Source organism: Haemorhous mexicanus, chromosome W, assembly GCF_027477595.1.
Source record: "Haemorhous mexicanus isolate bHaeMex1 chromosome W, bHaeMex1.pri, whole genome shotgun sequence".
Taxonomy (NCBI): Eukaryota; Metazoa; Chordata; class Aves; order Passeriformes; family Fringillidae; genus Haemorhous; species Haemorhous mexicanus.
The window spans coordinates 4,508,763-4,522,405 of NC_082380.1; the positions used below are offsets into that span (position 1 = coordinate 4,508,763).

At 43.0% G+C, this 13,643-nt stretch overlaps 1 protein-coding gene across 10 annotated transcripts in view; it reads left to right on the plus strand.

The window, feature by feature from the left end:
- Positions 1–13,643, plus strand: part of LOC132341399 (spindlin-Z-like) — a 118,262-nt gene that overhangs the window by 66,149 nt on the left and 38,470 nt on the right. For 8 of the 10 annotated variants that reach the window (XM_059872943.1, XM_059872951.1, XM_059872944.1 and 5 more), the window contains one exon: positions 9,019–9,244. The exons of 1 other annotated variant lie outside the window; for it this stretch is intronic. Coding sequence is in view for 1 of the 9 variants with exons in the window: in XM_059872951.1 (XP_059728934.1) it covers positions 9,193–9,244 (52 nt within the window). In the remaining 8 variants the exon portion in view is untranslated. Of the gene's footprint in view, positions 1–7,214; positions 7,326–9,018; positions 9,245–13,643 lie in introns of those variants that run through there. One more of the 10 variants, XM_059872950.1, reaches the window with a different exon arrangement.

The following is a 13,643-nucleotide window of genomic DNA, read 5'->3' on the forward strand; positions in this document are numbered from 1 at the left end:
AAGTGTTTTAGACAACGTTCCTCGCAAACCCCGCACTTATTACTTGCAGACGCTCTAACCACCATTAATCCACATTCATCTTGCCATTCTGGCTTTTCCCGTAAATAGAAAAACAAATCAACATACGAAACCTGATCCATTGTTGTTTTTTTTTTTCTTGTTTTTTTTCTTTTCCTTTTTTTTTTTTTTTTTTTTCCTTTTTGCTTACGAAACAACATTAACTTTGAAATACTCTTATATTGCAAAGTCCTGTATTTTGGCTATTTTTCGCTGTTCTCCAAGACACAGTCTGGCCACCATGTATTACAGTAATTAATCAACTTAGCTTTACGTAATTCTTCCCCAAAATTACCCTGTTTCCAATGTGCTAATAAGCACCCCAAAGGAGAAGTTTGTGGAATAGAGGCATTGCTGCCCAAAATTCCTTTGAGCTTCTCCATCCAAAAAACCAAATGCCGGACCAGCAACGCTTTCGCGATTGTCTTACGGAATGGCGCCTAGGCAATACCACCAGGAATTCCTTAGCCCAACCAAGCGTAGCTTTCACTGAGTCTTATTGGCAGGCACCCAAACCAAAATAAAAGCACCTTACCTCTCTCCCGGGGATGTTGTGAGCGGCAGAGGCGGTCACGGCCGATGGGCTCCCCGAGAATCCCTCGGTGCCAGCTGGAGCTTGATCAAGTCGTGAACTCGCTCAGCAGCACTCTCAGGGTCCCATCTGGGTTGCCAAAATGTTAGCGTTCAGGAACACATAATCATGAGAACTGATTATATGCAGATGCTTTTATTGAAGAGCTCTGGGTGTCAGGGGTACAAACCCAAATCTGACTCCGACATAAGTTTGGGATGAACATGCTTTTATATTCTACCGTTATATTACTTTCATGGTAATTATTAAACTTACATTGTTCTATAGTATACATAGGTTTCAGCCAAGCATGGCCACCTTAGACTAGGAACATACAGTTTCTCATTGTTCTTCTTATGATTATACAATAACTATTTTAATTACTAAACAATCATCACATCTAGCAATTATACTACTTACGCAGGTAAAACACAAAGCTTAACATTTCAGAGTTTTATCTTAGTATTTTTCCAGGGCCCCACTATCACCCCCCCTCCCAAAACCCAATACAATAGTTTACTGTTTATTCTCTGTGTTTTCACTAGTGACCCACTGATTGAAGTCTTTGATACTTGTAAATGCAGTGCTGTTCGTATTCATCCCTTGGAATTAGATGTCATGTAATACTTATGGAGGCTGCCACTCTTTAAAGACAAAATCCCACATTCATGCTGGGTATGGAATTTCCGCTGTATTCTTAAAGCCAACAAAATATTAAGCCAGTCAGATGGAGATTGGGTGTCATGGTCATAATTTGTAGGCTACTAAATTATCTGGAATAATCCTTTGGTTGCATTAGGATTTATAAGTGCATGAAAAAGTTCCTTCATTGCATAGTTCCAAGAAGTAGAGGTTCACTTCTAGATATGAAAAAAGTAGTTCTTGATACATGGGAAAAAATTACCCCCTTCAGTGCTTAATTTCCAAACAGCTGAACTTTGGTAGTCAATTTCAGCGATATGGCACTAGTGTTCTGGAGATATTAAACCTTTGGGAAATCTCAAATTTTATGGTTGTTTTCATATGCGGATTTTATTTATTTTAAGATACCATGTATACTTCTGTGAATGTTTGAGACAAAGATTACCCTTAATTGTAGGGTGCATAGACTTAACTTCAAAATTGATTTATCTCCCAGTAATACAAAGCTTTTGAAGATGCAAGTCCTAGTGAAATATCTCCAAACTCTGGGTCCTTGAACTGGATATAGTGTGATAGTCTTATAATTTAGACCATTTGTCCAGGATCTCAATGTCAAATGTAATAACTCTGTATTTGGGTTTTTTTCTTTAGAATCAGAATCATTAAGGTTGGAAAAGACCTCTAAGACCAAAAGTCCAACCTTCAACCTAGCACCATGTTCTCCACTAAACCATGCCCTCAAGTACCGTAACCATATGGTTTTTTGAATGCTTTCAGGGATGGTGACTCGAACACTTCCCTGGGCAGCCTATTCCAATGCTTGACAACCTTTTCAGTGAAAAGATTTTTTTCTCATATCTAAGCTAAACTTCCCCGGTGCAACTTGAGGCTATTTCCTCTTGTCTTGTCACTTGTTACCTGGAAGAAGAGACCAACACCCACCTCATACCACCACCTTTCAGGTAGTTGTAAAGAGCAATAAGGTTTCCCCTCAGCTTCCTTTTCTCCAGGCTATACAACAGAATCACAGAATATGCTGACTTGGAAGGGAACCACAAGGCTCATCGACTCCAATACCTGGCCCTGTACAGGACCATCCCCAACAGTCAAACCATGTGCCCGAGAGTATTGTCCAAAAGCTTCTTGAAATCTGGCTGGCTTGGTACTGTGACCACTTCCCTGGGGAGCCTTTTCCAGTGTTCAACCACCCTCTGGGTGAAGAACCTTTTTCTAATATCTGACCTAAACCCCCCCGACACAACTTGAGGCCATTCCCCCATGTCTTGTCATCAGTCACCAGAGAGAAGAGATCAGTGTCTGCCCCTCCTCTTCCCCTCATGAGGAAGTTGTAGACTGCAATAAGGTCTCCCCTTGCTTTCCTCTTCTCCAGGCTGAACAGACCAAGTGATCTCAGCTGCTCCTCTTATGGCTTCCCCTCAAGACCAAGATGTGCTCCAGACACTTCACCAGCTTTTTTGCCCTTCTCTGGACATGCTTCAGCACCTCAATGACCTTTTTGAAGTGAGGGGCCCAGAACTGAACACAGTAGTTGGGGTGTGGCCCCACCAGTGCCAACTACAAGGGGACAATCACTTCCATAGTCCTGCTGGCCTCTCTAATTTCGATACTAGTCAGGATGTCATTGGCCTTCTTGGCCAACTTGGCACACTGCTGGGTCATGTTCAGCCAGCTGTCAACCAACACTTCCACATCCTTTTCTGCGGGACATCTTTCCAGATACTCTTCCCCAAGCTTGTAGCACTGCATGGGGTTGTCATGATCCAAGTGCAGGACTCAGCACTTCAACTTATTGAACACCATATGGTCAGCTTCAGCTCATCAATCTAGCCAATTGTTATGAACAAGAGTGTTTGAGATTGCTTAAAAAAATCATTGTCAAGTGAATGAACAAAAGCCAGATCCCTCTCCAGCAAATCAACACTCCTGCCCAACTTTGTGTCTTCTGTGAACTTGCTTAGGGTGCACTTGATCCCCTCACCCAGGTCCTCAGTGAACATGTTAAACAGAACTGTCCCCAATACTGAGCCCTGAGGAACACCACTCATGACTGACTGCCAGCCTGTTGTAACTCCATTCACCACCACTCTCTGGGCCTGGCCATCCAGCCAGATTTTTACCCAGCGAAGAGTTCACCTGTCCAAGCCATGGGAAGCCAATTTCTCCAGGAAAATGCTGTGGGAAATGGTGGCAAAGGCTTTAGTGAAGTCTAGGTGGACAATATCTACAGCTTTTCTGTCATCTACTAAGCAGGTGACTTTGTCATAGAAGGAGATCAGGTCTGTCCAAGTAGGTCCTGCCTTTCACAAACCCATGCTGGCTGGGCCTGATCCCCTGGTTGCCCTGTATGTATCACATGATGGTACTCAAGATGATCTGCTCCATGCCCTTCCCCGGCACTGAGGTCAGGCTGACAGGCCTGTTGTTCCCCTGATCCTCCTTTTGACCCTTCTTTATAGATAGGTGTCACATTTGCTAATTTCCAGTCACCCAGTTTTATTATGGCGGGGGTTTTTGGGGTCTCTCCAACCCCGGCTGCTGTAGGTGTCCGGATAGTGAAGTCCTGCTAAGCACAACTTGTCCAGGTCCCTCAGGCAGGCTCCCAGCTGCAGGCAATCTTAGCAAGCAGCTCAGCTCTTAAGTGAGATCAGCTCTTTGGTGAATTCAGCTCTTTAGTGATTTCAGCTCTTTGCTTGCTAAGTGCCTCCGCAGATGCAGGGAGAGAGAGAAGAAGTGCCATATGAGGTTCCACAGAGGTGTCTTTATTGGCAGCTTCTGTGAAGGGTCACAGTGACAGCTCTTCTGCAGAACTGGGCAGAAGTGGGTGTTTATATAGGGTATAGGGGTTTTGGGAAACAGTCCAATAGTAAGGGTCGAGGCGAATATGACTTATTGTCTTAAAGAGATAACGGGGGTCCGAAGGCGGAAGAGGGGTTTTTTGACCTAGTCATCATGACTAGGCATTTCTTATCTTAGACAACTGACCGCCAGGGAGGCCTTGCAGGCGCTGTGGCTGCTACAACCCAGAACCTCCCTGGTTGACCAGGGCTGCTGGTAAATGATTGAAAGTGGCTTGGTAAGCACTTCAGCCAGCTCCCTCAGTACCCTTGGGTGAATCCCATCTACCCCTATCGACTTGTGGAGGTCTAAGTGACACTGCAGATCATTGACCATTCCCTCCTGGATTATGGGGGCTTTATTGTGCTCCCTGACTCTGTCTTCCAGCTCAGGAGGCTGGGTACCCTGAGGACAACTGGTCGTACTAAATATTGAGGCAAAGAAAACATTCAGTACCTTGGCCTTTTCATCTTCCTTTGTTATTATGTTTCCCCCCTCATCAAAAAAAGGATGGAGATTCTTCTTGTCCCTGCTTTTGTTTCTGATGTATTTGTAGAAGCACTTTTTGTTGTCTTTTACAGCTCTCTGTTCTGCCATGCCAGTTGTCTTCTGTGCTGGCTCATCTTTCAGCATGGGGACAGCCTGCTCCTGCTCCTTTAAGATTTCCTTCTTAAAGCACATCCAGCCTTCCTGGACTATTTTGCCCTTAAGGATTGCCTCCCAAGTGACTCTCCCAACCAGTCTCCTAAATAGGCCAAAGTCTGCCCTCCAGAAGTCTAAGGTGGCAGTTATGTTGACATCTCTCCTTATGTCTCTCACAATTGAAAACTATAATTTCTTGATTGCTTTGCCCAAGATGGCCTCTGACTTTCACTCTGAGCAGTCCTCCTCTATTTACAAACAGCAGGTCCAGCAGGGCACCTTCCCTGGTTGTCTCATTCACCAGCTGTGTCAGGAAGTTCTCTTCCATTTACTCCAGGAACCTCCTGGACTGTTTCCTCTCTGCTCTGTTGTATTTCCAGAAGACATCTGGTAGGTTGAAGTCCCCCATGGGAATCAGGTCCAACAATCACAAGATTTCCCCCAGCTGCTTACAGAATATTTCATCTGCCTCTTCATCCTACTTGGGTGATCTATAACACTCTCACCAGGACATCTGCCTTGTTAGCCTTCTCCCTGATTCTTACTGTAGTGGGTTGAGTCTGGCTAGATGCCAGACACCCACCAAAGCTCATCTATCACTCCCCTCTGTAACTGGACAGGAAACACAAAATATAACAAAAGGATTCATGGGTTGAGATAATGTCTGGGGGAGATCACTCACCAAATACTGTCACGGGCAAAACAGACTCAAATTTGAGGTGTTAATTTAATTTATTACTCATAAAATCAGAGTAGGACAATGAGAAGTAAAATAAGATCTTAAAAACGCCTTCCCACATCCCTCCCTGCTTCCCAAGCTCTACCTCCTCCCCCCAAGCAGCGCAGCGAGACAGGGAATGAAGATTATACTCAGTTCATCACAAGTTGTTTCTGCTGCTGCTCAGGGAGAGGAGTCCTTCTCTTGTTCCAACGTGGGGTCTCTCCCACAAGAAACAATTCTCTATGAACTTCTCCAGTGTAAGTCCATCCCACAAGCAACAGTCCTCCCCAAATTGCTGCAATGTGGGTCACTCTTCCCACAGGATGCAGTCATTCAGGCACAGCTTCTTCAGTGTGGATCCCCCACAGGGTCACAAGTCCTACCAGGAAACCTGCACCGGCATGGGCTCCTCCCTCCATGGGACTGCAGATCCCTGCCAGGAGCTACCAAAACCTGCCATAAAACTCCAGTACACTTTCTGATAAACACTCAATTCTATAATGCCATCATGTGAGAGACTGAAATGATAATGCTTAATTACTCAATTGGCCATTTGCAAAAGCAGCAGAGTGCTTTGCTGAGAGCAGGTTTGTACCCCCCCCCCCCCCCAAACGAAGGCGAGGAGGAGAGTTTTTGGGTATGTGGTGGCAAAGCCTCTGCTCTGCAAAAAACTGCCCAGGTGCAGAGGGGGTGCACATTTACCACCAGAGGATGACCACTACAAACTGACCTTTGTTTAGATAAACTTGTTGAGCCCTGCAATTGTGTACTGGATAACCTGTGACTAATGTTGTTAACAAGCTGGATTTTAAGCCAGATAAGGGAAAAGGCCCATTAGAAGCAGATCCTGTGTGGTGGGATAATGCTTTTTATCGTGTCAATGTACTCCCTCTCAATATGGCTCAGGTGGAAAACTCATATATATACACCAGTCATTCAGTGTCCCTCTAATCTGCCCCAAGGGATCTATTAACAAGAACAAGGTCATAACACATTATCAAGCTCCAAAGAATCAAAACACTCCCTAACATACAGGGCTAGCCCACTGCCTCTCCTTCCTTGCCTATCCCTTCTGAAGTCTGTAGCCATCCATTGCATCAGTCCAGTCATGCAAATCATCCCACCGTGTTTCTGTGATGGCAACTGTCATAGTTTTCCTGATGTGCAATAGTTTCCAGTTCCCCCTGTTTGTTGCCCATGCTGTGTGCATTGATGTAAATGCACTTTAGTTGAGCTAATAACCCTACTGGGTTTTTGTGGGGAGAAGCTCTTATTCATGTGACCATTCTCAGGTACTTCTGGGATTTTTAACACATCATTAACCCTTGCATCCTTACTTTTGCATGGATCTCCATCCCCTACCTCCACTGATATGGCAGACTGAAGGACCTTGGTAGCACACTGTCCCTCAAACATTTGCATGGTACCCCCAGGCTTATCTCTGTTGAGCCTGGTTTTGTCCACATCCCCCTTCAAATGTAGTTTAAAGCTGTCTCAATGAGCCTTGCTAACTCCTGAGCTAAAATCTTTTTTTTTCCCCTTTGAGATGGATGGATCCCGTCTGTTGCCAGCAGGCTCGGTGTCATGTAAACTGACCCATGATCAAAACCCCCAAAATTCTAATGGCAACACCAGTCTCAAAGCCAGATATTAATCTGCATGATTTTCCTGTTTATTGCCCCATCATTCCCTGCAGGGAACTGGCAGGACAGAAGAGAACACAACTTGTGTTCCAGATCCTTCCATCAGTTGTCCCAAGGCCCTGAGGTCCCTCTTGGTTGTCTGCAGCCTTCTTGCTGGTACTTAGTCACTGCCCACCTGAAAAAGCAGTAACAGGTAATAGTGGGACGTACCAGGCTGGGAAGTATCTTGGTGATGTCCCTTACCCAGGCCCCAGGAAGGCAGCATACTTCCCTATGGGTTGAGTCAAGTCAGCATATTGGGCCCTTTGTTCCTTTCAAAAGAGAGTCACCAATGACTACTACTTCTTTACTACTACAACCCTTCTTTTTTTCTTAACTGAGGAGGTCATGATGCAGTGGGTAAGCTGCCCTGCCCTAGGCAACGCCTCCAGCCTGGATGAACTTTCATCCACATTCTCATTTCCCTGGTCCTCAGATTCCAGGGTTCATAACTATTGTATAAGGGCATCTGGGAAGGTGAAGTAGGTCAGGAGGGGATTTGCCTGACATCCTGAGTAGAAACCCATTTCTACACCCCTCCATCTCTACAGTCCCCTCCTTCTTCCTGGTGGAGAGAGGGTAGGATATCTATTGCTTCTTGTGAAGTAGATGGTGGGTCATTTGTCTAAGGCATGGCAGAGTCCTGCTCCACTGGTCAATCTCCTCAGAGTCCCCGATACTTCTTAGCCTTTCTACTTCTCAGCTCTGCCACTGGGCTGAGCAGATTGTTGACCTGATTGCACCTCACACAGCTTTCTCTGTTGCCCTGTGTTCTGGTTTGGGGCAAATTTGGGAGAAAACCTCCAAAAGGGGCCCCCCCAGAAAGCAAACCCACATGGCCCCTCCCCCCAACTGGTTCGGGAAGAATTCCCTCAGAGAGAAGTGGAAAAAACCTGTTTATTTAACAGGCAAAGCACTCCCCAACACAAAAAATGAACTATACCAGATGACAAAACTCATTTGCAGCTCTGAAGAAATGACAAATTCAGAAAGTCTCTCCTGTGGGTGGTCGCTCTGTTATCAGTCCCTCCGGCACTGGGAAAGGCTGCTGCCCAGAGTAGGCCCTGGTAGGATACAAAGTGCAAGCTCTTGGTGTTTCCCCGGGTCCCAGTCTGGAGCAGGTTCAAACAGTTCAAAAAAAAAAAAAAAAAAGGAAAGAAAAACAGTCCAGGGAACTTCTCTGCCTCAGCTAGCTAAACTAACTAAACAACGATGGAGCGCTGTGTTCTGCCCTGTCCGTGCCCAGACACCACAGTGGAGGAGTGAGAGCAGGCTGATAACAAAACTCCGTGCTTCTTCTTCCCCCTGCCTTCGCTCTCAGAGCCAGTCTTGAAGGCACAGAATATAATGTTTGTGGGGTTTTTTTCCACAGAAGGTGGAAAAATCCCACTTGGCTTTTTTTTTTTGTTCAAGTCTATTGAGAGATGGGTGCTGTAATGCAGACAAGAATGTTTAACTTCCATGCCTTGCATCTCTCACAGTAACCATCTGTGTAAGCATAAAGGTGGTACAGACTAAGCTAAAAACTATTATAGAAACTTTCATAGGAAGTATGGGGTTTTGTCCCTGAAATACAATAAATTTTTTGAAACAGGAATAGCTGCTTTGTGACTTGGGGAGGGTAAGAATCGTATGCTTTCATGCTCTCTCTCTACTGGTGTTTTCATTATAATTTTCAAATGTAGTATGGAAGTTCTGAAAATTAGTTCATAATATGGAATGTATCCAGTATAACAGAATATGAAGAGATTTTTCATTTAACATGAGAGAAAAAATATTTTGTTTCACTTCATTGTTTATTTTAACCAAGTCTCAAATCAGACTATCTTTTCTGATATGTTTTTCAGAGTGATATAACTGAAAGTGCTTCTCCTATATTTGAGGAAGAACGAATTGATGACTGGACAGTATATTAATAAGTAGCTCTTGTATTACGAAAATAAGAAGATATCTGGGGAGTTGGGAAGAACTGGATTTTGACCCTAGTCTAGCAGCTCTGCTGCTCACTTAAACACAGATGAATGAAGACCCCATTTGGAAAATCACCAGGTCCGCGGTCCAGAGCTGATGCAGGTGAGGTGTTACTGAATTTGAGTGTTGTTGCTTTTTAGTGGGTAGAAAAGTGTCCTTACAGATTTTTCTTATGTACTCATGGTTTTATGAAACTGTTACTGTTTCGTCTTGATTGGGATGGTTGATGGTTGTTGGGTTTTTTTTTTAAGATAAGAATTATTGGAATTGTGGGATTGAAAGGACATACATAAATTTAAGCTGTACAGAATTGCATTTATGAAGTTATACTGGTTTTGGCTAGGATTGATTAAAATGTCTTTGCAGTAACTGGCCTGGTGCTATGTTTTGAATTTGTGCTGAAAAGTGTTGATAACACTGATATTACTGCTGAACGGTGCTTATACAATGTCAAGGCCTTCTCTCTTTCTCATGTTGCAAGAGAAAGACAAACATAGGTGGTGATGGAATTATTTGCTGGATGTTTCCTAATTTCAGGTGTAGATTAGGAAAGTGTACCAGGTAGTCATTATTAGGAGACTTCAAAACCAACCTAAGTTTAAGACAATTTTATGGGTAGCAGACTTTGAAATGTTATCTCCCCTTAGTTTTAACCACTCCCCTTTCAACAATAAGAAGAGACAAATATGAAGAGATAAGTGAAAAAATAACAGCTTACTAAAAGAAAAGCAGCAATAAACAAGAAAACAGCAATAACCACTAGATACAAAGGTGCTGAGTTACATGGCCCTCTCCCTGAGAAAAAAGAAAACAATATGGCTACCACCTGGACAGCCTAGTGGCCCAGAGGACAAAGACAAGATGGCAGAGAAGTCCTCTTCTCCAGACCGTGCAGCCACTAGAGAGAACAAAGGAAAACAAAACAGCAACCAAGCCTCTGCAGTTCCAGAACTTCCCCCCCCCCCACACCCCCAAACAACAACAGGAGCAGGGAAAAAGAAAACCTGGAAAAACCTACTTTTGTCCAAAAGGCTCCAATGCTGCTGAAACACTGGAAGAAACTTCCTGACAGTTGCAGACTCAGCCCTCACTCAGTAGCTTGAAACTCATGTAGAATGGCTCCAATGCTGCTGAAATGCTGATTCCTGTGAGGCAGCAGGAAGCAGGGACTCTCTTGCTCTTTTCTTGCTGAAAGACCTTGCAATATGATATAAATTAAAATTATAGTCAGTTTGTTGTATTTTATTAAAATATTTTTTTTAAAAAACAACTGGGAGAAAAAAGCTATCAAAAGCACAACTAAGTTAAGTGACAAGAAGCTGGAATTAGAAATCCAAATCAGTAGTAAAAACTTAGAAGTGGTGGCTTCTTTGAAAAAGCTAGTTTTCCTCTGTCCTGCCTGTCTGCCTACAAAGGTGCAAGGAGCACAGTTGCCTGTCTCAAACACTGTCAAGGTGTCCTGGTTCCAGCCAGGACAGAGTTAATTTTTTTTCAGTAGCCAGGAGGGGGCATGATGGGGTATGGAGGTTATTCTATATCACCTCATGTCATTGCTGGGAGCAGGGGAAAGGGCTCTTTTATGGGGAGAAGAGGCTCCTTCCGGAAGAGAAAATATAGCAGAGGGAGCCTTCTGGTACTGTCTGTTATTGTGGAGTTTTTCCATGTGAATAATTTCTTTTCTGGTACACTCTGTTCTTAATATTGTTGCTGTTACTCTTCATTTTCTCATCTTATTGCTGTTTCCAGTAAATTGTTCTTATCTCAGCCCATGATCTTTGCCTTTTGTGCCTCCAGCTCTCCTCTCCAGCCATCCACAGTGGGGAGGAGGAGGTGAAAACAGGGGAGCAAGAGAGAGCAGTGTGTGGTTTGGAGAGTTGGTGGGGGCACTGAATTGGGGAGCACCATTCCTAAACCATGACACAAGGCCACAGAAGGAACTTGCCATAAGATAAGCCACCACAGTGGGAACTTGACTTAAGCACAAAAGGGAGGAATTTGCAACAGGAAGGCACTAATTCCAGGACTGGTGAGGCAAGATCTGGTTAGCACATCCTGGTTAATGCATCCAGACAATAATTCCCATTGTGGAAAAGAGAGCAACTGCTCATACACATATCACCCCAAGAACATCATCTGTGACCACTCTGTGATACTTGGAACTTGGACTGTAAAAAGGTGGTACCCTCAGAAGAATGATTCCAGGACCCCCACCACTGAGAAGCCTGGGGTGAAGAAGGACCAATGGGATGCCACTGTATTCATGGGTGGTGACTGTCTTCTGCTTGATTTCTCTCTCTCTCTCTCTCCACCTTTTACTCTTTTCTATTTCTTTCTATCTCTCTACCTCACATTTATTGTAAAATGAAATCCGTATTGCATATGGTCTCATTTGCTACTTGGTCAGAAGCATCTCTCACTAATCAGATCTTACCAAAACAAAAGGCCTTTATTTGCTGTAAAGTAGGTTTAAAAGAGGAGAAAAATATATTTGACTGAAGTATCCAGGTTTTTGAAGTTTACCTCTTCTGGGAAACAGAATTAATATTTCCATCTTGAGAAATAAAGGATAACACCCAAAATGGAGAAACAAAGGAAAGCCAAAGTTGTTTCTTATTTTTTCACAACAGTAGAGCATGTGTCTACAGTCTCAGTAATTTTGTTAAAATATAGAGCAGACTCCCAGGATATAGTTTCAGTAGATCAGTCAGCTCCTTAGTGCTTGGCCTTGTGTTTGTGCTTCTAATTAGAGTATGTTTCTCCTCAATATAGGTGAATCCTGATTTTTTTTTATTAACATAATCCAGTTTAATTGTCTGTGAGGTAAATTGTGATTACCCTGGTGTCTTGGTTATTGGCATTGTCTTTGCTGTTCGTTTTTCTTATTTCATTGCAGTTTACAGTAAATTGTTCTTATCTCAAGCCATAATCTTTACCATTTTGTGCCTCCCATTCTCTTCTCCATCCCACCGGGGGGGGGGGGGGGGGGTGGGGGGAGGAAAGTGAGCCAGTGGCACGTGGTCCAGGGTGTGTTCGGTGGGAACACTAAATTGGGGAATACCATTCCTAAACCATGACACCTTGTGTTTACATTTATATTTCAACTTTTTGAGCCTAGTGATCACTTGTTTTATGCTGTACAAATGTAATGCATCATCCTTTACAGTCCTTCCTAGCTGTTACCAGTACTGTCCTTGGGAATTATTAAGAGATTCCACTCCCAGATTCGACTACTTTAAGATGCAATGAAATCTTTTGGGAGAGTCAGGAATTCATTTGACCACTCTTCTCCTGGTCTGGTTTCCCAAACTCTTAGAGTTGACTTTGGGCAGGCAATATTAGGTGTAAATAAACACATCTTTGAAATTTTCAGGTCATTCAAACTAATTCTGAAAGACATCAAATCAAGATTAATTCTCATGTGATTGAATAGTGTTTCCACAGCAGATACTGAAATATAATTTTTAAATATCCAGCTTTTGCTGCCTGCCATAAAGACAGGATATTCCAAGAAATAAGCAGCTGTGGTTTGTTTTCAAGAGACCATCTCATTTTGATAGACTGAATGGAGAGTACCATCTGATATGATGACAATTAAAAATATTGCTAGTAGCTTTCTCCCATCCCTCTTCCTTTTCTTTCCTCCTACCTGCCCCAGTTGAAATGTGTGTACTTTCTCTACAGTCCACACCCTCAGAGAATGTTTATTTTATTTCTGTGTTGTCTTACTCTTTTTCTCTCTTTCTCTGTAAGGTAGAAGCATTCAGAAAAATGGCTCCTAGTTTTGCTATTGAATTTAACAGTATTTTAAGGATACATTAGGTAGAATTAATCCAGGCTCAAAAACCAAAGGCCAACTGGCAATTAAATGCTTAAGTTTTTTGTTCTTGACTTTTTATTATTGAAAATATTTAGGTTTTTAGTCATGAGAGATTGAGCCATATATATTTTCTTCTTCCTCAGATCTATCCAAGTTTGACTCTTTGCTGCTTATTATAAAGAAGCATAAAACTAATCACTTTGTGTGCTTGTTTTTTGGGTTTTTTTCTTTCTGATCTTCAGTATTAACTTCTGGTTTTATATTCATGGCAAATTATATCAACACTTTATTTTGAATGATGTCTAAAACATGGAATTTCATGGAATGTACAAGTTGAAACACTAGCACTTGTCATTCCATAGTCAGGACAAGGTAAAGGATATTAACTTAAATCCATTCAATGACATTCATGGTATACAGAATCTGATAACTATCCATTATTGTTTTCTAATTACTGTTAGCATCTTTGAAGTCACATTATTGCTTGAGACCAAACCAAGCTTGACCCCAAAATACTCGACACACTAATTTTTCACTTGAAGTATTTATCTGAATGTATTGCTGTACTGGGTTTGTATGGCAAGGGTTTGGTAGCAGGGAGCTACAGGGGTGGTTTCTGTGAGATGCTACTGGAAGCTTCACCTTATGTCTGGCAGAGCCAATGCCAGGTGGCTCCAAGACAGA